General features: G+C 43.6%; 1 protein-coding gene across 1 annotated transcript in view; it reads right to left on the bottom strand.

Moving 5' to 3' along the window:
- CRTAC1 (cartilage acidic protein 1) overlaps nt 1–25,376 on the bottom strand; it is a 634,231-nt gene that overhangs the window by 384,676 nt on the left and 224,179 nt on the right. The window contains exon 6 of the mRNA XM_078593311.1: nt 17,965–18,099. Within this exon, the coding sequence (XP_078449437.1) occupies nt 17,965–18,099 (135 nt within the window). The remainder of the gene's footprint in view (nt 1–17,964; nt 18,100–25,376) is intronic.

Raw genomic sequence — 25,376 nt, forward strand, 5'->3', positions numbered from 1 at the left:
ACCCGCACATATATTACAAAGATCCTCCGAACAGCATTATAGCCTGTTGGAACACGTGCTATTAGCGAGTACCGATTGATACTGCCATTGTTCACAAGGGGTTGGAAAATTAGCACCCTATGTCTCTCCATGGTTACATATTGCACCAGGTATTCATTCAATATTTTAAGGCTGAGTCGAACTAAAGGAGGAACAGGGTCAGTTCAAATATTTGCCGCCAACATTAGCCGTGATCGGGAATCTATCAGAATCTTTATATATCCTGGAGAAATCCGATGAGCTATGAAGCTCTTTTTCACAGATGTCCATTAGGGGCGGGTCAGCTAATTCGTAGAAAAGTGTGCTAACCACTGCGTTGCCACTTCCCACACATATATACAAACACACAGGGATAATACAGAGCTACCTCTGAAATTCCCTCAAGTTAACTTTGGTCCACACAGTAGAGGGCAGCACTTTACCACACACTTTGCCACTGAGAGCAATGTTAGTTACATGACAGTAAAACCAATGTTTTAAATTCTCTGACCTAGAATGTAGAAAAAATTAAGAATCCAAGTTGAATGTGATGGTATTTTGTTTGTGCAGTCATTGGTGAGTAGCCACAAACTATACATTTCTTACACTGCAAAACATTATTTATTAATAAGCAGCTACCTTTATTCAAACCCAGGATCTGGGTCCAGGCACTCTGACCTCTGTGCTAACTGGCCTCCTCCAAGCACTTATTTCTGAAGGCATTCCTAAAATGGCCAAATTCATATTCCATGGCAGATTTGTGAGACCTGATATCAATGAGGATGGTAAATCTATATTAGAATTAAATGGTACTTAGTTGTAATTGTGTTAGGGTAAAGGTCTATTGACTTGCATGTTAAAGTCCTCATGCCATAAAATGTATAGAAATTCAAGAGTTCAGCAAATATATTGTTGACGTGGTGTAAAAGGTTGCCAGACATGTTGTTTGGTATAATAAAATCCCATGATTCGTGTATGAAATTGGCTGCGACCTCTTTACAGCCACTTCGTCGCAAAGCACTCTTGATGTGCTCATGGGATTTTCAGAGACTTTTTTTAAATGGCCCGTCACTTTTGGCGGCCTTTTTATGGGCGTGTTTGATAGGTGGCACATGGTCCTGTGGTTTTATAGCTAAATCTAGTTAATCCTGCGAGGTTGTCTACAAATCCTGTTTCATGGAAGAGTGGTCATGTTGGTGCTGGTATTAGCAGAATTTAACAATAGGTGACAACTCACATCATTGAAGCATAGCCACAGTATCCACCCTCCTTTTAATATATTTCCAATGTTAATACAAAACCCTGTACTCTAAAGCATGCCAACTTTAGTCAAAGTTCATTCATCATATTCAGACCCAGGCTTACCGCAGCTCAGCTTGATAGTTTGTACAAAAACAGCATTAAGCCCAACGTTAATCTCATTTCTATTATTACACTACCTAATATAAAAAACGCCAACCCATAGCTCCTCTTTGACATCTCTAGCAGTCTCTGTGATAAGCAGACTATGTACCGTTCAACATTGCTAACACAGAATCCTACATTTCGAGCTCATCGGCTCAACCAATATAAGGTTTCTACAATGCATGGGTTACATTTAAGATCCCATTTATTGACTCGAACCCAGAAACCGTTGATAAACTGGTTAACACTTAGTGTATGTATATAAAAACGACAAGTGGATTATTTAATTGTGCGTACTCTGTTTAGTTCCTCTCATAAAACAATATAATATTTTAGAACCTGGTTCATATTCCATTCATGTGTCACTTGAACCCTGGACACCCCTGCAAACAAGATGTTCCATTTCCAGGGATTTCCCACGTAAAAAGTTGGGAAAAAAATGTATACTGAAACTTCCCACGTTGTGCATGTTTCTCTGCAACATGGACTAAACAGGAGGGCCGACCTTGCTCGAATGAAGGCAGTCCCAAAGAAGAGGGCAAACAGAGATTTTGGCAGAGCAGCAGGATGTCACTGAGGGCACCTTGATATAAGAATGTCTGATAATTTCTGCCCATTCTCAGAATCAATGTGAGACTGTGTTACCTAAACCTGGGGCCTGCGACAAAGAGGTGGGTACCTTGGCATCAGTACCACATGAACAAAGCACCAACACATGCTTTTTGTTGCCACTCAATACTTCCATCACAGATGTGACGTCACCGCTCAATTGCCGTGGAAAATATTACATGCATTATTGCGCCCCCCCAAAATACAAAAGTATATCTTTATACTTTTTGCATTGTGTACAGTCTGGAAGCTACCCACATGCCAAATTTAAAGTTTGTTGCATGTTGGGAAGTATGCTAAACATTTTGAACAGACACACATTCACAAATTTCCCTTTTATCTATATATAAGGGATTTTTTTGAATATGTGTGTCTGTTCGAAATGTTTAGCATACTTCTCTAAATCTATCCCCCCCCCCAACCCCCCGCGTAGGCCGTGTATTAATCCAAGACAAGAATCCAAGTCTCGGGCGAAGCCGGGTAGTAAAGCTAGTATGGTATAGAATACATCGTGGATTGTCAATCCACACAAAGTTGTAGGTCCTCAGTCAAAATCGCAGTATCTATCTCTTACAACAACGACAACAGTCTATCTTGTGTTGAACCAAGTTGCATTATTTGAGAAGCTCACAGATGCCTGAAATATATATAAACTGTTACAACAGTGGGGTAAGGCCCACGGAGCTATATAGCTATTTTTCAGAAGCGATCTGGCCACAATTGATAGTTCAACGAAGTGGCTTGTCATGTGAACATTTATAACAGCCAAATACTCTAAACGCACATTTCTAAATGCGGAGGGGAAAACCGGAAGACCCAGAGAAAAATCCACGAGACCACGGAAAGAACATGCAAACTCCAAATAAAAAGGAATCAGGATCGGGATCGAACCCACAACCCTTCTGTATACCAGGCAAAATAGTAAACATCTTGCCACCAAGGCATCCTTACATAGGCAAGAGAACAGATGGGGTAATGTGGTACAGGAAGATTTTTCAGCAGGTGATCTCCTCCGTAAGAGACGTCATGACATCTATTACATGCAGCCGTACTATATGGAAAGAGGAAGTTTGTGTGTAGATAATATGGTCTACAAAAAGCACCTTCCTTATTGCCATGGATGAGTTTCAATGAAATGTCAAATTGGTTAATCCTAACGAGAAGTCAGTGGCTATTGATTGCTTCAATGTGCATCGGTAGCTGCAGTGTTTGATTAATAAACCTTTCGGCACCAGGAAACACCAATGTCTTGTACTCCCATTTTAGTTGCTATCTCTAATGGTAATTTCCTACATAGTCATTTCATAGATGTCATTAGGCGAAGCTGATTATAATTTGTATTTCTATAGCTTTTTAATGGCTAGGATTGCTCGCTTAAAAAGCGGCATGGCACATTGGTGAATAGTGCCTACATTCTAGACTTTGTTGTGGTCCAAGCTTTACCAGCCAAGCATTGTATCAGCGTTTGTTTATCATGTATCATCGTGGTATTTTGCATACATGGTAATAATGTCTTGTTGGGATTTGAGTATAATGAAGTGAAAATTAACTTTATTGTTGTTAAAACTATTATTCCTTTGTGTTATGAATGTCGAGTAATGATTACTGTGTGGCAGGCACCGTGAGCAGGAATGCAATTGTTTTTCTTGCTTGATATTTGCAGCATTTTACGTGTGATACGTGCGATACATGCTTCTGCATTCGTGTGAACGTGTGGGTTTGCACCACATTCGGCAATTGGCAAGTAAATACATAAATGCCTATACATTTGAAATATTCTTATTATGTTTAAGGGTGTTCCTGTGTACAGAAAAATAACTGCCAAAGATAATAAAGACCAAGAGTTTCATAAACAGCAGTTGCAGGAGTCGCCAGTGTCTCGCTTGTCTCACTCTCAGGAGTGCAGCCCTCTTTACATGAAATCAGGGACGGCTACGCGGAGTCCAAAAAATTGTATGCACCTCCGATTAGGACGGTTGGCAATGTGCGGTGCGAAAGAAGTTCAACATACGTATACCAAAAGCCTGGTGTTTTTCAGCACAGCAACTGTTGGAGGCTCTTTTCTTCCCCGCATTTTGCCGAGGCCCCCGCAGCACACCAGACGTCAAAGGGGCCAGCTGCTTCAAACATTAGAGCCAAGTCGACTCACCCCTAGTGAAGGCATCTTACCATACCCCAGGAGTGCCGTCTTACTACCATCCATACAGCATGCCAAGGAGTTTGAAATACCAACCGGTTTACTGCTATTGGATTTGACAACTTCCGTGAACTGACCGAGGGACATGGGAGCATGTAAATGCAAATGTGACAACTCCCTGTTATCTTTTACTTTACATCTAAGAGGAACCATGTAAAATAAAAGCACCCTTTGTGCACAATTTGACATGGACAAGAGATGGATTAGAATTCGGGAAAAAAGTCGCCGCAATGTTTGCGCACTAGATGACACAGGGTTTATCAATTCAGTTGGAATTTTTGCAATGCGCGAGAATGTAGAAGAGTGCAGCTGTACTCACTGGCCGTCTGCTTGCCAAGGTTTCTCCTCTCATTGCAATATGATTTATGACGCATGGCAGCTGAGTACAGACTATAAGGTAAAAAAAATACAGACAATCTATAAGAAAAGCTATCTGATAAATGTACCCTTTTGTGAGCGATTTTCTGGGGGTGAGCGGATTCAGGGTTATGCGAGGGTTTGAGACAGGAAAAAAATGATTCTCTATGATTTGCACGCAAGTATGCACAATGTGGGGAGCTTATGCGCACTATGTGTGCAATATGTGCAGTGTTTTTCAAAAGTTGTTTTTGCCGAGAAGATTTATCACTGGCGTTACATATAGGCTCTCTGTTAGCTTCGTGAAATTTCCACGTTTTTCTTTTCACAAACGTTTTGGAAAAGCGAGCAGCAGCAAACACTGTACTGTACTTGCATTGTTGTTCATGCATTTCACGAGCACCACTATTGACTTTTTAGCTAAATGCAGACAAGACGGCGTGAGCAGTGCAAACGAGAATGTATTCGTGTTATGTTTTTAATGGCTGGAGAAGAAAGGTGATAACATTCGACCAGTTATACTTGACAGAAGATAAAAGGAGCTCGCATAAAATGCAATTAAGGGCACATCTTTTTTGCAGTGAAAATTCTTCCAATGTGCAAATTATGCTATCAGCCAATAGCCACCACCCATATAAACGTGCAAATTAGGAATGCTGCTGTGCTTATTTGTTTCTAAACGCAGCTGCTGGATACACAGTAATGCACAAGCACTGTGTACAATGCCAAACTTGTGCCATTTTGTATATAATAATTGTTTTTTTTACCCTTTTATCTGGCAACAAAACTGACACTTTTTTTTACAAGGAGTCATGTTTGCATTGACCACAATCCCTGCAGTTGGAATACAAACAAAATACATAACTCTGATAATGTATGCACTGTCCTTGGAATTGATTGGTCCACACCCGAGACAGCTTTCCTTAGAGCCTAGTCTCACATGGTATTAGACCAGATGACGCCAAAAGGCGCACAACTCAAAGACAATGCATCATCAAAGTATGAGAATTCGGGGTAAGCATTTACACCATTGGAACCTCATTTGCCAGTAGCTAAATATGATAATTGTTTTTTTTACCCTTTTATCTGGCAACAAAACTGACACCTTTTGTACGTTCATCTTTTTGCTTGTCAAACAATTGGAAAATGACAATATGGATGACTTTAAATCCGACTATTGATCCAACAATTTGAGTTTTACTTTAATCCGATTCAAATTTTGCCGCAACCCAACAACACTAATGATGAAGATAAATAGGTGCCGAAAGGTGTGTCAAAGAAAGTAGGCTGTCCAGCACATGGGTTAAGAGGAGTCAGGTAGATTATTAACCAAGTCAAACACAAGCAGTGGCGCAGCGGTTAGTGCACTGTGCTATGAGCCCAGCAAACAGGTTTTTTTTATTCTCCACCACAGGCATTGCGAGTTACTTGAACCACAATACAAGCCCCCCACTACTCCACGAAATAGCACTGACCAATGGAGTGAAGTATGGTCAAAACAATATTCGTGCCCAACACAGCATGGTGATGTCTTCATCCAGCAGTGGATTGACAAAATGCTGTACATCTACATACATCATCGTAACGACCTTGCATTGCTTCGGCATACTACTATACCTAATGCGTTTAAAGATTAAACAAGCATGTAAAACGTAATTCAATTTATGTGTATTTCAGTTGATTGAACATTGGTGTCTCTGGCAAATTAACTAATACACATGGGGGCTCTTCAATCTTTCCCTTGTTTCGTTCCATGTCTGAGTCACTTTGGCAGCTCACTTGCCGGGTGGCAGGGCTCTTCTGGTTTGTTTTCAAGAGCAGATTTGCCCCTAATCGCAATGCCCCCCTATCATAATAATGTCGACCACACACCCTTAGGTGCACCTGACACTAATAAAGTTGTACATTTTTACACTGATAGACAAAATGTTCTGGGTAATTTGAGCAAGTTGACAAAAAAACATCCCTCAAGACTTTTGACAAATCTCATGAACGCCGCCAATTCGGTGCACAGAGCCGAGTTGCAATAACGCTGCCTGACAGCCATGAGCCCACTGAAACAGCGGTACACATTTAATTAACATATTGCTTTTCATATGGTTCTATATCTACGATGCTCCATCGTCACAGCCATCCTCGTTTGTACGTCAAGAATTACCTTTTTGATCATATTTACCCAAAACGTTATTTTTCAATTCAGAAAAACATATTTTTCGGGTCCAACAAAACAATTCGGAAGGGGCAATAGGGTACAGGAAATAAAAGCTAAAGGTGCGAGCCTGAAATGTGTTCTTGCCACTGCTCGTGGAAGGACGGCCACTAGAGGAAGCTCTAGAGAGGGCTTCTCAGAAAACAAACGCCACTTATCTTTTGTAGAATCACACTTGTGCAACGCTCTTCCCTCAAAGGTGAGACAAGCCCACTCCTCGGGCTGCCTTCAAAACTAAGATGAACACAGATATATGTATCAAGGTAAACGGCCAATCCCTTGGGCAATAACTATTTTTGCTTCTGTATTGAAGCCAACATAAGTGTTGACAGGTCTTCACTTTTTTTTTTATATGCAGTCTATATTAAATAATAGTGTGTTTACACTAATTGCACCATATTAACTTTGAATGCTTTTATAACTAATGGGCGGAATTTTTTTTATTTAAACTGGAAATAACCCTGTCCTTTGGACGTGACTGTCCATGCCTCTCCAGCCAGCCATCAAAACGTGTTTTTAAATAGAGGCAGTACTCGACTCACGAACACCCAACTTACAAATATCTGCACTTATTAAGCAGCTTCCATGAGATGTATTTTTTTTAGTTTTTTTACATCGACTTAAACGCGAACTCGCATTTGCAAACTGAACCGCGGAACCATTTTGTTCAGTGAAGCAATCCCCCGCGAGATGGGACTGAGTGTTTGAACGTATGTGTGTGTGAAAGTGAGTGTGTGTGTGTAAAGGTATGTGTGTAAAGGTTAGTGTGTGCGGGCGTGTGTGCGCGGGCGTGTGTGTCCACGCGTGCCCCCGTGTGTATGTGGGGAGTGGTAGTGCAATGCTTAGCGCGAACTGTACTACCAACCTGGCAACCCGAGTTCGATTCCTGCTCACGACCAAAACTAGCGACGGTTATCTGAATGGTTCCTGAGCCTCCCCTAGGTCGATTCAGCCTCAAATGAGTACCTGGTGCGGTGTGCAAATATCGACACTGGGGAGTCAAAGGTGGCCAGGCATGGTGCTGCCCAATCACCCCCTCGCGTGCCGTGCCGGTCTTCATAAGCACTGATCGCAAGCAGAACTTGCCCAAAAATTGTTTTGACAATACGGGGGGTCGTTGTCGTTGGTGTGTGTGTATGTCTGCGTATGAAATTGTTTGGCCAGCTTCTGTTTGGGCGCATAGAGGGAGCTAAACGGGCTGGAGAAGAGATGGACTGATGCAGTATGGGAGGACGTGGAGCTGAGTGGACTTGCTGACTGGAACAAGCGGTGTCAAAATAAGCCTCAATGGAGGATGATCGTGAAGGATGCTATTGGACAATTGGAGGCAGTCGCCCTCCAGCAACAACGGAAGGCAGAGGAGCGACGCTCACAACAACGAGCGGATCGCTGGGCGGTACAGCTGGTGCATCTACCAGCCATCTTAGTCAGCCAACCCATGGCACCTGAGTCTGTCCCGAGACCTGTCAGCGATCCTTTAATACTCTTTCTTCACGTGACCTCATGGTGCACCTGGCCTGGCACAGGCGCCATGGTGACGTCACCGTCACTTAGTGGTGAATGGCGGGTATTGGTATGCAAGCGAGGGGGCACTCAAAGTGTGCCGATCCATGGATAATGAGTTTACATCACAGATTCACCTGGATCTGCCGATCTCAGGCACCCCAGATAACAGGGGTGTGTATATGAGCAGTTGCATTATCGTAACAGGAAGGCCGAACCGCAGATAATGTAAAGAATTTTAAATCCTCTCATCCTCAGAGACAGGAATAGTCGTGAACAATGAACGTGACAGAAGTAAATGTATTACCTTGGTCAAACAAGCAATGTGCCCGCATTTATCGTTGTTGATGATCCTAAGCCAGTGTTGGAAATTCCACATTCCGATGGCAGTCTACAGAGGTGTGGACTCGAGTCATGCGACTTGGACTCGAGTCAGACTCGAGTCATGATTTTGATGACTTCAGACTCGACTTGGACTTGCCTCATCTTTGACTCGACTTGACTCGGGACTCGAGAGCAAAGACTTGAGACTTACTTGTGACTTGCACAACAATGACTTTGTCCCACCTCAGAGGTGTGGACTCGAGTCATGCGACTTGGACTCGAGTCAGACTCGAGTCATGATTTTGATGACTTCAGACTCGACTTGGACTTGCCTCATCTTTGACTCGACTTGACTCGGGACTCGAGAGCAAAGACTTGAGACTTACTTGTGACTTGCATAACAATGACTTTGTCCCACATCTGGCAGTCTATGCATAGGACAATCACTGTTAACTTCCAAAAGAGTGGTGCTCAATGTAAAAACTCCAAAAGGGCGATAGCTTGTGAAGGTATCTCACCAGTATGAAAAATTTTCAATCTTCCAATCGTGAGTCACACGTTCCAATCAGTACCACCTGGCGAAAAAGCAACTCAATAACTGGAGGTCGTTGCACAGATTAAATGATGACATGGACACAAACGCAGTGCCACGGATATTTTACTCCATGCCATTTTGTAAATACAGAGACTCCCCTACTTACGAACACGTTAGGCTCCAGAGGTTTGTTCGTAAGTTGTACTCCTGTTTGTTCGTAAGTCCAACTTTACTCCTGTCAATTCCAAACATGTTGTTACGGCATGTACACTAAATACGGGGAATGGCTTTACAAGTTTTATAATCTCCTGTAGATGTAGATGCCACGGGTTCTTCACGTTCTGCAGTTGTAGATGCCACTGGTTCTTCATGTTCTGCAGATGTAGATGCCACTGGTTCTTCATGTGGCATCTACATGACATACGGAGAGGTTTGTTCGTATCTCTGAAAGTTAATTAATGTAATCACGAATTAACTATGGAATGATAAATAAACAATAATGTCATAAGAGGAATGTTTAATATAAATGGCGACATTTTGGGCAATAATGGCCTTTCCTCGTAGCACGTAAATAGAGAGGCCAGAGATATAGTGGATAATAAGAACTGCATATTGCACTTAACACCATGGGGCCTGATGATAATGAAACTGTTCAACAAGCTTTCTAATTACCAGTATTTAAATAGGCATATGGAATTACCTTAGAGTAGTTATTGTGTAACAGACCAACCAGACAAACCATTTAAGAACGAAATAATATGAATAAACACATTCATATTAAAAGTATAAATCTAAAATGTTGCTGGAATATTGCATTGTGGGAGAAATATGTTCTCGTGAGAACAAGGCATCTTCCACCTAGCTGTGCATTCCTGGGCCCAATCAGTATCTCAATGTAATGGATTTAACCACCCGACACGCCTGAGGTAAGGGAAGTCTGAAAAATATAACGCGAGGTGCATCTTTGAAAGTAAAATAAATGAAATTTAACTAAAAATGCTTATGGGATAAAATCCAACCAAAAGTCGAATAAGCATACATTGTTCTCAGCTCTAGGATACCTTGCCAGTGTCCAAGTATTCGTTATGAATAAAATACATTTTTTTTAAAAATAGAGAACAAATCACATTCATAAAGATGTGTGCAGACAGCTGAATAGCATTCTTCCTACCATTGACGTTTCAGAGCATAGCCACTCACTGCCATGAGAATACGCTAACTCAGTATGCAAAACATTAGCATAACTGTTAACATTCAGTCGATCCTCAAACAATTAACTTTACTAAAAATATGGCTTTCAAATTGACATTGCCTGAAGGAATATAATTTTATAGCAGTGGCACTAAACCTTATTTTGTTATAATAAGGAGCCTCACAACATGTGTACTATTTTTGTATATAAACACACGTTTTAATCTTGTTTTCCTCTTGCTGAACTCTAAGTGTATCCATCTTTACAATGTCATTGGTCGATGCCCAGGTCCATTTCCAAGCCTCATAACAGTAAATAATCCGCATGTCGAATGGCAGAGACCAAATTGGTACCTATTTTACACAATTTAGAGGGATCATGGGCCCAGTCAAGCCGCAACTGACATTTTACCTCTGCTTATCAGGACACCCATGCCTAAAATGTGAGACTGATTTATGCTCAACGTAAACCAGCGGTCCCCAACCTTTTTGGCACCAGGGACCGGTTTCATGGAAGACAATTTTTTCACGGACCGGGGGGGAAGGGGGTTCATCGTTGGGTATTTCCCCTTTTTTAAAGAAGCTCTCCAGTGACGTTTGTTTTTACTCATTTTAGCTAGGGTTAGCTTGTGGGGTTACCAAAACTGTGACTGAGACAAGTGCGCAGTGCGGGAAAGAGGGGCGGACAGAAGTGGAAATGGAATAATGGGCGGGCCACGCGCGGACTCACCGCTCACCTCCTGCTGTGCGGCCCGGTACCTAACAGGCCACGGACCGGTACCGGTCCGGGGCCCGGGAGTTGGGGACCCCTGACGTAAACGTTACGGTTTCATTTTACGACTGCAAATGCGTCATTGTGTTGACATAAACACATATAATGTATCACGTATGCATTATTCTTGTATAAATATATCAATTTGTGGACACAGCTGCAATTGAGGCATGTTGTGGCTCTCCAACAACTCGAAGAAATGCACCTCAATGTAAACATGTGAGTGTAACGAGTCTGCACAGCATATTGCTCATTGACATTCAGAGCTCCTGAGATGTTTTTATTTTTTGTTATGTTATACCAGTTTAGCTTTCTACCCTGGCATGCATGCACGTGAAAAAATACCTCCCTTTGATATATTCTACTTTAAAATGTTTTTAGTTACTTGTAGAAATGTAAATCGCAGACGCTAGAGGACTACACACGTTAGTAGATGTTTAATATCACAGAGATACGTAATGGCAGCATTATGGTGCGATGATTTCACTAATGAGGGGAGCTGCGAGGGACGGGTTAGACCTTTGTGGGCACTACAACCACAGCGAGCTCAGAGCAAGGTGTTAAAAGGAGAAAGAGAGAGAGAGGTTCAAATGAAAATTATTCAAGACCATTATGGTGATCATGCAAATGATGATTAGACCACCACCTCTTCCAGAAAAGTGAGTGCACTCATAAAAGGTGTTAGCTAGACGATAGATGGGAAGCCAGGCAGATGGGAAGCCATAGCAGGAGTAAGTTGACTGTTTAACACAAAGAGTTGCTCCCCTCATCTATGGCGATTCAACTGACACATTTTAGTTGAAGGTGTCCTCAACAACCATCTCGCTCGTTGGGAGTGCGGATCTGCCAGAGGATGAGGTTGTCCTCACCGCTGCCCATCCACACGTATCCAAACTGCTTCCTGAAATCACGAATCTAACAAATCGCGCTCATCGCGTGGCCCCTGCAGCTCCCGGCTGAGTGCTTGCGGGCTCCATCATGCACCCCCCCTCCCCGAATAGTGGCACTCTCTGCATTTGTGAAAGACACTAAACGTGTCCTACACATTTTTTTAAATAATGTTACTTTTAGATGCACCAAGAAACTATATGGTAACGGAGATTCATATTCTTGGGTCTTTCGGTAAAGTCACGAAGATAGGTTAAAAGAAAATAACCAAAAATTAAAAAAAACTACGACGTTTCGATCGCAACACAAGCGTTCGCCATCAGGAAAAAAAAGAGGGGACAGCTGCTGAGGCAAACTGTTTTAAAGGTTTAAAATGGATGTAGCCCAAAGGTCAAACACTAAGTGGGTGGGGCTAGTAATGTTAATGTGAGAAACTAGCATGTAAATATTAGATCGGAGGGTGACCTCCACGACGACGGCACAGAAGTGGCTATGTTAATGTGAGAGATTAGCATCTTAATGTCAGATCGGAGAGCGGCCTTCACGAGGGCGCGGAGGTGGCTATTTTACTGTGAGAGATTAGCATGGGCTACACCCATTTACACCTTTAAAACAGTCTGCCTCAGCAGCTGTCCACCTCTTTTTTCTTCCTGATGATGAACGCTTGTGTTGCGATCGAAACGTAGTAGTTTTTTGTTATTTTTTGTTATTTTCTTTGAACCAATCTACGTGACTGCAGGAATAATTATGTGTTTCTTTCGGTTAAGTCACGTCTAAAGATAAAATAATAAATTAAATTAAATAATAGAATACGACGTTTCGATTGCAACACAAGCAATCATCATCAGGTATAATGAAATAGCGACAAAATCTAACCAGAAAACTATAGACAGACATATTAGCAGACAGATATCACCAAGATACATAGCGAGAGCAACACAGGTAACAGAGAGGGGTGATCGTCTCTGTGGGGTGGCCTTAAATAGACAGAGGGGGGGGGCGGAGGCAGAGAGAGGGAGGAGGGTTAGAGAACAAATTAGCATATCAATGAGTGGTCAACAGACGTGGTGCTGCGAATGCGATGGCACGGCAAGCAAGCCTGAAAATCAGGAGAAGGACACACTAAAATGAAATAACCTAGTAAAATATCGAAATGTAATGTAATACAACACAGAGGGTCGGTCAACACACAATTAACGCATAGCCTGGTTGATTACGTATTTCAAAGATTGCTAAGTTAGAATTTAAGTGTGAACAATCTAAAGAGAGGACACAGGCAGAGAAAACAAGTCGCCAGAGAGAGAGAAAAAAGATAAGCTTAAAACTTCCCCGTAGAAGTGGTTCAATCTTAATTTTAGAACTTTCGTGACGAAAGTTCTAAAATTAAGATTGAACCACTTCTACGGGGAAGTTTTAAGCTTATCTTTTTTCTCTCTCTCTGGCGACTTGTTTTCTCTGCCTGTGTCCTCTCTTTAGATTGTTCACACTTAAATTCTAACTTAGCAATCTTTGAAATACGTAATCAACCAGGCTATGCGTTAATTGTGTGTTGACCGACCCTCTGTGTTGTATTACATTACATTTCGATATTTTACTAGGTTATTTCATTTTAGTGTGTCCTTCTCCTGATTTTCAGGCTTGCTTGCCGTGCCATCGCATTCGCAGCACCACGTCTGTTGACCACTCATTGATATGCTAATTTGTTCTCTAACCCTCCTCCCTCTCTCTGCCTCCGCCCCCCCCCTCTGTCTATTTAAGGCCACCCCACAGAGACGATCACCCCTCTCTGTTACCTGTGTTGCTCTCGCAATGTATCTTGGTGATATCTGTCTGCTAATATGTCTGTCTATAGTTTTCTGGTTAGATTTTGTCGCTATTTCATTATACCTGATGATGATTGCTTGTGTTGCAATCGAAACGTCGTATTCTATTATTTAATTTAATTTATTATTTTATCTTTAGACGTGACTTAACCGAAAGAAACACATAATCAATCTACGTGACTTTACCGAAAGACCCAAGAATATGAATTACTGCAGTTACAAAAGCTTCAAGTCAAGAGGTAACGGAGATATTTAAATATATTTGGGAAAAATTGGGAATCAGGCCCTTCAAATCTCTATACGAGGAATTTTGTAAATAAATTATCTCCTACGAGCCCTGGAGCATGTTCTCAAGTGAGGAAATTGCAGAAATCTTCCAACCAATATGTTGACCCACTTGGCCAGTCTTCTCCAAAGATCTAATGCTTTTAAGTTTAATGGACAATTGTACCAACAGATCAATTGAATCGTCATGGAAACAAAAATGGGTCCAATTTTCACCACCCTCTGTGTCTGTTGGGTGTAAAATAAAATAAAAAATACAATTATGTTTTAAGTATACAGTCCGCAAGCTTGCAATGTACTGATTGGCTGCTGCACTAGAGTCATATTTCTCATGCAGGAGGACCTCCAAATCTTCATTGCTGGAATCACCGTCACCCATTATTAGTGTTTCCAGTACACACCTCAGACACTTGCATTGCTTTTAGAATATAAAACTGTCCATCGTAGAGATCCAACGAACCACAAAGGGTCATTACAAACCAGGAGAGTCAAAACAGCCGTATTATACATATCTAAAACATACGTAAAATGCATGTTGTAACGTGATAAAGATTATAACAGTGATGATGTTAGTGATGGAGATTATGGATAATGAAGGATATCATAATGGTGATGATGATGTTTTTTTATTAATATGACGGTTAACTGATTATGAAGATCATGATGATGTGTTAGTTATAGACATGATGGATAACGGTGGAAGTATGGAAGTGGCGATGGTGGAATGGGTTAAGATTATGTGGGTCATGGAGATTACATTTGATAATTATAATCTTGAAGGCTAAGATAGCTTACAATAGATAATAAATATGTTGTGATTTTTGTAGTGGGGGACATGGCAGCATAGACATGGAGAGATAGAGAAATAGAAACACGAAGTAGCACGAAAAAATGGGAAGAAAGAGATAAGGATTCACACAAAGAGAATGAGAGAAACAGAAAGGAATGGAGAGAGACAAATCGATGAAGAGACACTGAGAGTGATGGAAAGATGAATGGAGAAATATATGGAGTATTAACAACACGGGTATCCCTACACACTGCCTATCCCCGCCCGCTATTATTTTATTATTACTTTTGACAATCATCCAAAAGTGGCCGTTTGGCAAGCTTCGTTCGACAGGCGAGCTCAGCTTTCTACAGCAATGGCGGAGGGTGTGGGGTTATGTGCCCTCCCAGCACCCCATCCCCCAGTCCCCGAGGGAGGCGGCTTGCCCTGCTCTCTGGACCAAAAGCTGTCCACACACGACACGATGTGCCCATGCTTAATTTCTACACACAGTACTCCCAAATGTCTTCATAATTTTTGCATACTTATTTACTTTGTCCTCTTCTGCTTATTTCCCATGTGTATACAACTGATGTTGCAAATAAAAGTCTTAATGATCTTGGTTAACATAATTTCACACCTACCTCGACGTAACCGCTGTAATGAGGCTAGGCATGGTGACACGTGCCTGCAATCCAGCGCTGTAAATGGGTTGTTAGGTGGCCAGGAGATGGAAGTACAGAAATTAGTCTGGTGATTAAAAATCATGTAACCTTCTGCGGCCGTCTGGAATGCTCTTCCTATTAGGAAGCCACTGGAGCGATGCACTTTTAGATTTGGGTGGTTGGCGACGTACGGTGTGAAAGAAGTTCAACATACATACATCCCTCAATTAAGCAATATCATTAAACCTATTTATATTTTGACCAAAATTCCAGGAGAAAGGTTCCTCTCCGGACTGAGCGACTCCCTTGACTAACACAATTTAATTCCACACCTTCCCCTGGGTTTATCTACGCCAAGTGGTGTGTACACGATTCACGATCAAAATATTGGTCCTGTAGGTCGCGTTGAGGGGTCACCTCAGCCACATCATCCCTAGAGGGTGACTAGAAACGAATACCGCTGAGAGGGTAATCAACAGAGGTTTTACTTTGCAGAGACCATACCCACCACATGAATGCAGCATTTATGCTGTCACTGGCTCAGGGCAGCCAAAGCAGATGAGCACCAGCACCTACTTTTTGATCTTGCTGACATTTTGACTTTGATGGTTGTATTATTAGCTTTGTGTAATAATGAACGACCAAGAGATAGCTTTATCCCTCTGCATGCAGATGAAAAGTGAGCATTCTTACATTTCAGCCAATAGCACATCATCACAAGGACTTTGTGAGCACAATGTATGCCTTGCCAGAAAGCCACTTCGCTTTTCAGAGTGTTTACAGCGGATAATTAACAAAGGCAAACATTAAAGACAACTGCAAATACATATCCATAATGCTGCTTTTAAATGTACATTTTTGGCAATAGTTTCCTTCATTAAATAAAAAAACCTAAAAAACATCTTAAATCTATGGTGTCCGTGTGCAAACCCTTTTAGTAATATTAATGAATAATGTTTAATTGAAAAGTTTTTGTACATGTGAGCAATATATTTCTCTGGGCGATGAAAAGTTCAATCGGTGCAAGCTTCAGTGTGTTTCATGCTCGGCCTACTTACAATACAGCACCTCCGGCGACATTTATGTTTGACCCAGTGAGCTTTAGACAAGGGGCTACCATGTTCGTATTTTGAACCTGCTAACCAGTGTTGTACTACATACCTCACGGTTATAGATTACAACAAAAACCACAGAACCTAACAACACTATCCAGTACTTTACTTGTAATATTGCTCTGCTTATCTGTACCTAACACTGCGATAAATACTCGACATTCTCTCAACACACGTATCATACATAGACAATACAATTTTGGATTTGCAAATTATATGAATGCAACGGCATCTCATGACGTAGTAAAATAACAAGCATTCATCATGACGATGTTAATACAGTAATGTGGCTTAGAGTAAACTAAACCATTTTTTTTATTTTACGAGGTAGGGTCCACTGAGCTGCATAGCTCTTTTTCAGAAGTGACCTGGCCACAAGTAATAGCTCAATGAAGTGGCTTATCACGTGGAAAATCATTGCAGCCGAATACTCTAAATGCATGTTTCTAAATTTGGAGGGGAAATCCGTAGGAACCAGATAAAGATCCACATGACGATGGGGAGAGAAATATGCAAACTCAAAATATACAGGAGCCAAGGTAAGGATCGAACCCATGACCTCTTGTATACCAGGCGAGGTCGTTAACATCTCGCCACCTTGGCTTAGTGGAGAGGGCACCTGAAAAGTGGTTCTGAAAAGAACGACTGGAATAGAAGCACTGCATGATAATTATGTTAATTATGAATCCCGTCATTTATTTGCTAACGACCAATTATAAGACACTGCCATGTAGTCAAACCTTGTGCCTCAAGACATGGCGAGTTCCCACAATGCATTTAGTACACAACGCTGTGGGAAGGTGAGGGGGCGGGGACACTATTCCATGTTGTGCATTTTTAATTACTGTTCTCGAAAAATGTTATTGCAGTAATTGGAAACTATAATTTGCGGAATTTAAATTGAATGCAATTAAAATGAAACTGTTAGTTCATAATACTCTAAGATATCTGCATGTTATACAATGGATACAACGACAGTGCATAACTATTTCAAATTCACCACAGTCTCACAGTACCTATAAGAAAAGACTCAATTATAACTTATTGCCATACTCTGCTGAAACAACTAGAATGCTCAAGTGGGAGACGTGGAAACCTTAATGTTTAAAAATGCACATGTATTTCAGGAAGCAGTGGCTCATTGTTGGGCCTGAGCTGTGTACATACTCTAAATAAAATTTATAAATCCTGGAAAACATGACAAAATCCATTTCATATCAGATATAACAATTATTTTAAATGTCATGATTCACTATTTAGTGACAGTGGCTTTTGCTGCGATTAGCCCGACCATCGCTCGTACCTGTTGCAGTGGCCACATCGGTGAACGTTCCGTCTCCATTGTTCTTGAACAGGAAGTTGGGACCGTGCTCGTTGTCACAGAAGATGTCCGAGATGTTGGTGTTCATGATTGGACCAACAGTCACTCCACGGCCACCTGTCAACAACAAAGATTTTTTTTTTAAATGTTGAACGAAATATTCTCTATCCACTGCTGAATGAAGGCCCCCAAGGTTGTTGGTGCTTTGCTTCCATTGTTGCATCGGTGCAATCCAATAACACTGTTCATACCCTGGAAAAATGCAATCAAATCTCAATAACATTAATTCAGTTTAATTCAACTCAGGACTGTTGAATATTTCAGACAGAGATTTATTTTACTACTACTACTACAAAATAAGCAGAGCCTGCTGCATATTACACGTGCAGGGTACATTGGATTACGAGAGCACAGCAGGGTTTCCTGTCACCCACGCCGGCGCCTTCAGGAGAAGAATGCATCAGGACATGAGACCTTCAATGGCGAGCGTCGTTTTTTTAATGTTTCACGTTTCTATTTTGAGCCACCAGGGTCACACTTACTCCCAAGAGGAGTGTCCACCTCACCCCTGTGATAAATGTGTAAAACTTGTACTGTTTTGACTTAAAGCTTTCGTGACTGCAGGAATTAATATTTTTGGGTCTTTCGGTAAAGTCACGTAGATAGGTTCAAATAAAAACAAAATAGTTATTTTCTTTGAACCTATCTAAATCATATTTTTTTGTTATTTTCTTTCAACCTATCTATATGACTTTATCGAAAGACCCAACGAATACTTGTACTGCCATTCTTAGAATGAAATGTAAAGTTGATGCCTAAAAAAGTGGAACGAATGCTTTTATTCCAAATGTCGGTACTGTTCACCCAGAGCCGTGACACAGGAGAGCATCGAGTCCAGGGTGCCACAGTGGTGGGATTTTAACTACTTCGCCTGGTATACAAGGAGTTGGTGGGTTCGATCCTAATTCTCATTCTTGTATAATTGGAGTTCGCATGTTTTCCCCATGGTCGCGTGGATTTTTCTCTGGGTCCTCCAGTTTTTCCCTTCACATTTAGAGACATGCGTTCAGTCTATTTGGCTGCTGTAAATTGCCACATGATAAGTCACTTCGAGAACTATCATTTGTGGCCAAATCCCTTCTGAAAAAAAGCTATACAGTGGGGGAAAAAAGAATTTGATCCCCTGCTGATTTTGTACGTTTGCCCACTGACAAAGAAATGATCAGTCTATAATTTTAATGGTAGGTTTATTTGAACAGTGAGAGACAGAATAACAACAAAATCCAGAAAAACGCATTTCAAAAATGTTATGAATTGATTTGCATTTTAATGAGGGAAATAAGTATTTGACCCCTATGCAAAACATGACTTAGTACTTGGTGGCAAAACCCTTGTTGGCAATCGCAGAGGTCAGACGTTTCTTGTAGTTGGCCACCAGGTTTGCACACATCTCAGGAGGGATTTTGTCCCACTCCTCTTTGCAGATCTTCTCCAAGTCATTAAGGTTTCGAGGCTGACGTTTGGCAACTCGAACCTTCAGCTCCCTCCACAGATTTTCCATGGGATTAAGGTCTGGAGACTGGCTAGGCCACTCCAGGATCTTAATGTGCTTCTTCTTGAGCCACTCCTTTGTTGCCTTGGCCGTGTGTTTTGCATCATTGTCATGCTGGAATACCCATCCATGACCCATTTTCAATGTCCTGGCTGAGGGAAGGAGGTTCTCACCCAAGATTTGACGTTACATGGCCCCGTCCATCGTCCATTTGATGCGGTGAAGTTGTCCTGTCCCCTTAGCAAAAAAACACCCCCAAAGCATAATGTTTCCACCTCCATGTTTGACGGTGGGGATGGTGTTCTTGGGGTCATAGGCAGCATTCCTCCTCCTCCAAACACGGCGAGTTGAGTTGATGCCAAAGAGCTCCATTTTGGTCTCATCTGACCACAACACTTTCACCCAGTTGCCCTCTGAATCATTCAGATGTTCATTCGCAAACTTCAGACGGGCATGTATATGTGCTTTCTTGAGCAGGGGGACCTTGCGGGCGCTGCAGGATTTAAGTCCTTCACGGTGTAGTGTGTTACCAACTGTTTTCTTGGTGACTATGGTCCCAGCTGCATGGAGCCCCAGGCCGAGGGAGATTGACAGTTCTTTTGTGTTTCTTCCATTTGTGAATAATCGCACCAACTGTTGTCACCTTCTCACCATTTTCGTTGGCGATGGTCTTGTAGCCCATTCCAGCCTTGTGTAGGTCTACAATCTTGTCCCTGACATCCTTGGAGAGCTCTTTGGTCTTGGCCATGGTGGAGAGTTTTGAATCTGATTGATTGATTGCTTCTGTGAACAGGTGTCTTTTATACAGGTGTAGGGCTTGAGTATAGCGCGCTACGCATCCCCCGCCTCTGTTGCTATGCGAGCAAGCACAGTACAGTGGGGTGATGTGAGGTAATGGTTGTTGTTGTGACTTTAGGCGAAGTGGGTCGTTAAGGGTTGAAACAGGTGTCAGGGTAGCCGGGAGGACACAGGCCAGTGATTGGCTGGAAAGGTAATTGGGCATTAGCTGGCGTCGCTCCGGCGGCAAAAACAAGGCCACGTGACACGGGGGGGCAGGGGGCGAGCGATAAGCGGGGGGTAGAGATAATTAGGGAGATTAATTGGTGTGGGGATATAAGCCAGAGCGCAACGGAGAGAAGGGAGTCCTGTACAAGTTGGCGTCGTGGATGGAGCTGCAGCAACGGTGCCCAGGGAGTCGCAGAGCAAGTGTTAGTAGAGTAAAGCGTAGAGAGACAGTGTCAGTAGAGTAAAGCGTGGAGAGACAGTGGTAGCGAGAACGCAGTGAGCAGACAGGGTAGCCATGCATCGGAAGGATGCAGAGTAGGAGAAACCATAGAGACGACAAGCGTAGCGATAGTGAGGTAGAGAGGCGCGGAGCGACGCGGAGCGGAGTGGGGGCACGGAGAGACGCGGAGCGGTGGCGCAGCAGAGAGACACGGAGCGGAGCGAGGCCGCGCCGAGACGCGGAGCGGTGGCGCGGCGAAGGTGGACTCTTAAGAGGAAAATAAAGAAAGAGAAAGACAACCCTTGTACGAGTCCTACACAGGTAACAAGCTGAGATTAGGAGCACTGCCTTTAAGAGTGTGCTCCTTACCTGTATAAAAGACACCTGGGAGCCAGAAATCTTTCTGATTGAGAGGGTCAAATACTTATTTCCCTCATTAAAATTCAAATCAATTTATAACATTTTTGACATGCGTTTTTCTGGATTTTGTTGTTGTTATTCTGTCTCTCACCGTTCAAATAAACCTACCATTAAAATTATAGACTGATCATTTCTTTGTCAGTGGGCAAACGTACAAAATCAGCAGGGGATCAAATTCTTTTTTCCCCTTACTGTATATAGCTCAGTGGGCCTTACCTGATACTAAAAAATGTGTTTATAGTTTAAATGGTTTAGCTTGATTCCGGACTGATTATCCAAACATATCCAACAATGAATACGTATGAACTGCATGCCTAGTGTGGACCCCCAGGCATGTAGTGATGTATAAATGAATCAATTAATCAATTTAAATGGATTTCTACATTGAAGGGACACACATCAGATGGATGAAGGAATTTGTTGTTCGGACTCGGTTTTAATATTATGATTATGATTATGCGTGTTTACCCACAAAGGTCTCCTTGAGTCTCAAGACTGTTTCAGGAGAGTACTGCTAAGTTTTCACGGTATGGAGTGATTATGTTATGTGTCATCTAAATTGGATCATTTGCTGGAAATATTTAATAATTTGGATGTTTTTGGCCAATACCAGTTACATTCTTTGTTTTTAGCAACTGTTGAACTCCAGTGAAGAATATACAGTACTGCAATATATAATTATATATACTTAATCGATAGATGTAAATACCTAATGCGAGTCTCGACCAGTGCTTTCCAACTTGTGGTCTACATACATATGTGCCATCTCTTGAGGGCAGGTGAGACACGTTTTTTTGTACCGACGGTGGCCACGGGAGTCACCCAGCGGTCCTGGTCTGCGTGTGCACACTAGAAGAACATTATAAAAGCTACACACTTATCTGTGGATGACATTTGGTAAACTTATGCCCTTGGGACTCATCCACATGCTCCATCATAGTATGTTCATCTCTTGTTTATCACACCGATTTTACTTTTGCTTGACTAATGAACAACAAAAACTAAGTGTTAAACAGCTGTCTTAGGTGTTAATTAGGTGGATATGTAATTAAAAAGCACTGTAGTAATTTTACGAAGAATTAAATAAATAAAATCTATATGCTGGTAGATGTATGTGGACAGTTGATACGTCTGATAGAGGGTACACGAGAGGCAATAAATAGGCCAGGAGCCACTGGTCTAGATGAATTCCTTAATAATGTAATAATTTGTGTGATGTTACTTGCACGGTTTGCATTGTAAAACTTGAACCATACATTATAATTCAAGAACCAGCTCCCATGAGCGCATATTTCATCTGCCGCATGTCAGACACACGAACTCAAACGCACTGCATCTTCATAAATGGTCCATTATGTTACGCTGTCACACTAAAAAAAACACTTGCCTTTTTTGTTTGTTTGCAAACTTTACATTGTTGTAGGTAAACAAGTAATACAATGGGCGATTATTTAATTCCTCACGTTTGGTCTCTCACTCATTTAACAAAAGAAAGTAATAATATCCATCATCGGGCAACCCAAAACACAATTGAGTTTTCATTAAATTTGAAAACAAAAACGCCACCGAGCCACGGAAAAATCGGCAGTTAATATCTAGTCCTGTGAATGATAAAATATCTCTGAAACACCACGTACCCATCTCCATACAAATCAACAAGCACACACACCACGTTGCCCCGGTGTGCACGAGCTACATTTGCTCAACACATCCAATTCCCGCACGTATTGTGACAGCCTTTTACATTGTGATGAGGGAGGGATTCTGGTGAGGATGTGGGTTATTGTTGAGGTTGTGAGTAGCTGTCAAGGCCATGGGTTAGTGTCAAGGCTGTGGGTTATTGTCGAAGCTGTGAGTCATTGTCAAGGCCGTGTGTTATTGTGAAGGCTGTGAGTTATGGTAAACTGTGAGTTATTGTAAGGATGTGTGTTATTGTCAAGACTGTGAGTTATTGTAAAAGCTGTGATTTATTGTGAAGGCGGTGTGTTATTGTCAAGACTGTGAGTTATTGTAAGCCTGCGAGTTATGGTAAAGAATGTGAGTTATAGTCAAGGCTGTGAGTTATTGTTAGGCTTTGGGTTATTGTTAGACTTTGAGTTATTCTCAAGGCAGTGAGGTCGTGTTGACTCTGCATGGATGTCTAATTGTGCCGTCAGTTGTGAGGTCCGGTAACAGTGTGTTGATGTTAATGAGTTGATGTTCATGAGTTGGGGACAGTGTGAAGTCCCCAGTCTCTGATCAGAATCCTCTGGTACACACACTCACGAGTAAAACATGGTACATAAAGAGACAGGCGGCTCTAAGTAGGTGTAGGGGTGTTACGGAGGGGCTGTATACACAGGATCACAGGGAAACAAACACAGTGGGCGGGGCTTCGTGAGTGCACGGGGAGGTGCTCTCAACGACGTCCGCACCGGGCAGCCTGGGGGGCTGGCCCGGAGTTGTGATCCCCCGGGGCCCCACCCCTCAGCGGGGGGTTTTGGTATAAAAGGGGATGAGCCGGAGAGCTCGGGGAACAATGTTAAAGCTAAACCAGTGAAGACCGAAGATCGTCTAGCTAGAGCCCTGGACTCCCCTGGGTCGCCGCCCTTATCAGGGCCGCGCAGGACCGAGCCAGCGGCGTGGTCCCGAGAACCAGAGCTAGTGCTCTGGGACTCCGGGTACCGTAGCCCGACTTACCAGTGTCGGGCCAGACAGCCTCCTCTAGCCCGTTAGTGGAGGACTAGGAGGTAGGTCAGATAGGGCTAGCAAGTGTGTTCCCAGCTAGCCGGGTGAGGGGGCCGATACCCCCTCCAGTGTTGTATGTCCGCAGTTGTGACAACTATCGCGGAATAAATACGTGTGCCTCAACCCCAGCGTCCAAGAGTTCTCAATGATATTACATCTGGTGACAGAAGTGAACGACCACGAACATGGACACGCGCCGGACAGCTCGAGCCGGGGTACCGGAGGCGGAGGACACCGCTGCAATTGTGGAGCCCGAGACGGCTGAAGAAGGCATCGAGCAGCCGGGGCCGGACGCATCCTTACCGCAGCATCGGGATGAAGGGGAGCTGGCAACAGAAGGACTGAGGCTGGCTCACGCGAGACTGGCGGAGCTGCTGTACGCTGCTGCCGCCACGCTCGAACACATCACACGGCTGGGGGCTGGTGGACCGCCACGGGGCGAGGACAGCCGACGACCTGTGCGCCTTCCCACCATTTCAACGGAGCCCAACTTCCAATCTCCCGCCATCGCCGCAGCAGCTGCTGAGGGCGTGGCCGGCCTGAACCTCGGGTCCGACATCGGCCGCACAGTGGCTGCCGCGTCATCACCAGCGGACAGAGCGTCACCACTGGTGCGACCGGCGATGCCATCCGTCGTTCGCGCCGAAGCCCAGCCGAGTGACGGGAACAGCGGAGTGCGAGCTTCCACGGCGGCCGCTGCGCTGCACCAACGGCTACCTCCACTCAAGGAGTTTGTGGGTGAGGAGGGCGACTGGGGCGGCTTCCAGCGGCGCTTCCTCGCACACCAGGAAATGGCGCAGTGGACGGATGCTGAGGCTCTCTGCGCGCTGCCGGCGCTCCTCGACAGCGACGCCCTCGCCGCTCTTACATCGGCGCCGAAGGACAAACGCTCCACGCTACAGATGGCGCTGCAGTTGCTGGCTGCGGTCTACGGACCATCGTCGGAATGCAGGCAGCTCTTTTATGATCGCCAGCGGGGTGCAAAGGAGTCGCCCCTGGCGTACCGTACGAGTCTCCTGGCGCTGGCGAAGACGGCCTTCCCACGAATGGACAACGAAGGCGTGGACGCGATGGTAACGGAAAAGATCCTCCTGCTGGCGGACGACCTGGACATCGCCGTCGTTGCACAGGATGACACAGAAATGGGTTCCCTCCAGGCTGCGTGGCTCCTCCATGCCAACCTACTGTCGCAGCGACGGAAGGCCAGCAGGGCAGCGGCCGGGCGTACGGTGGCTGCAGCCACCCTCCCGGCAGAGGAAGTTTGCGCCATCGACCATCGACTGCAGCAGAGGGCGGGAGTACGGGCGGGCCGGGATGGATCGAGCTGCTCCGACCATCCGTCATCGCCGCCTGCGCTCCCGCGCTGTTACAACTGCGGCATCCGGGGCCATGTCGCCTCGGGGTGCCGCTCTCCTCTGCAGCGCGGGACGACGCCTCGACAGGACGCCGGCCCTCCTCCCAAGCTCCATC

This window comes from Lampetra planeri, chromosome 4, assembly GCF_965212315.1.
Source record: "Lampetra planeri chromosome 4, kcLamPlan1.2.h2, whole genome shotgun sequence".
Lineage (NCBI taxonomy): Eukaryota > Metazoa > Chordata > Hyperoartia > Petromyzontiformes > Petromyzontidae > Lampetra > Lampetra planeri.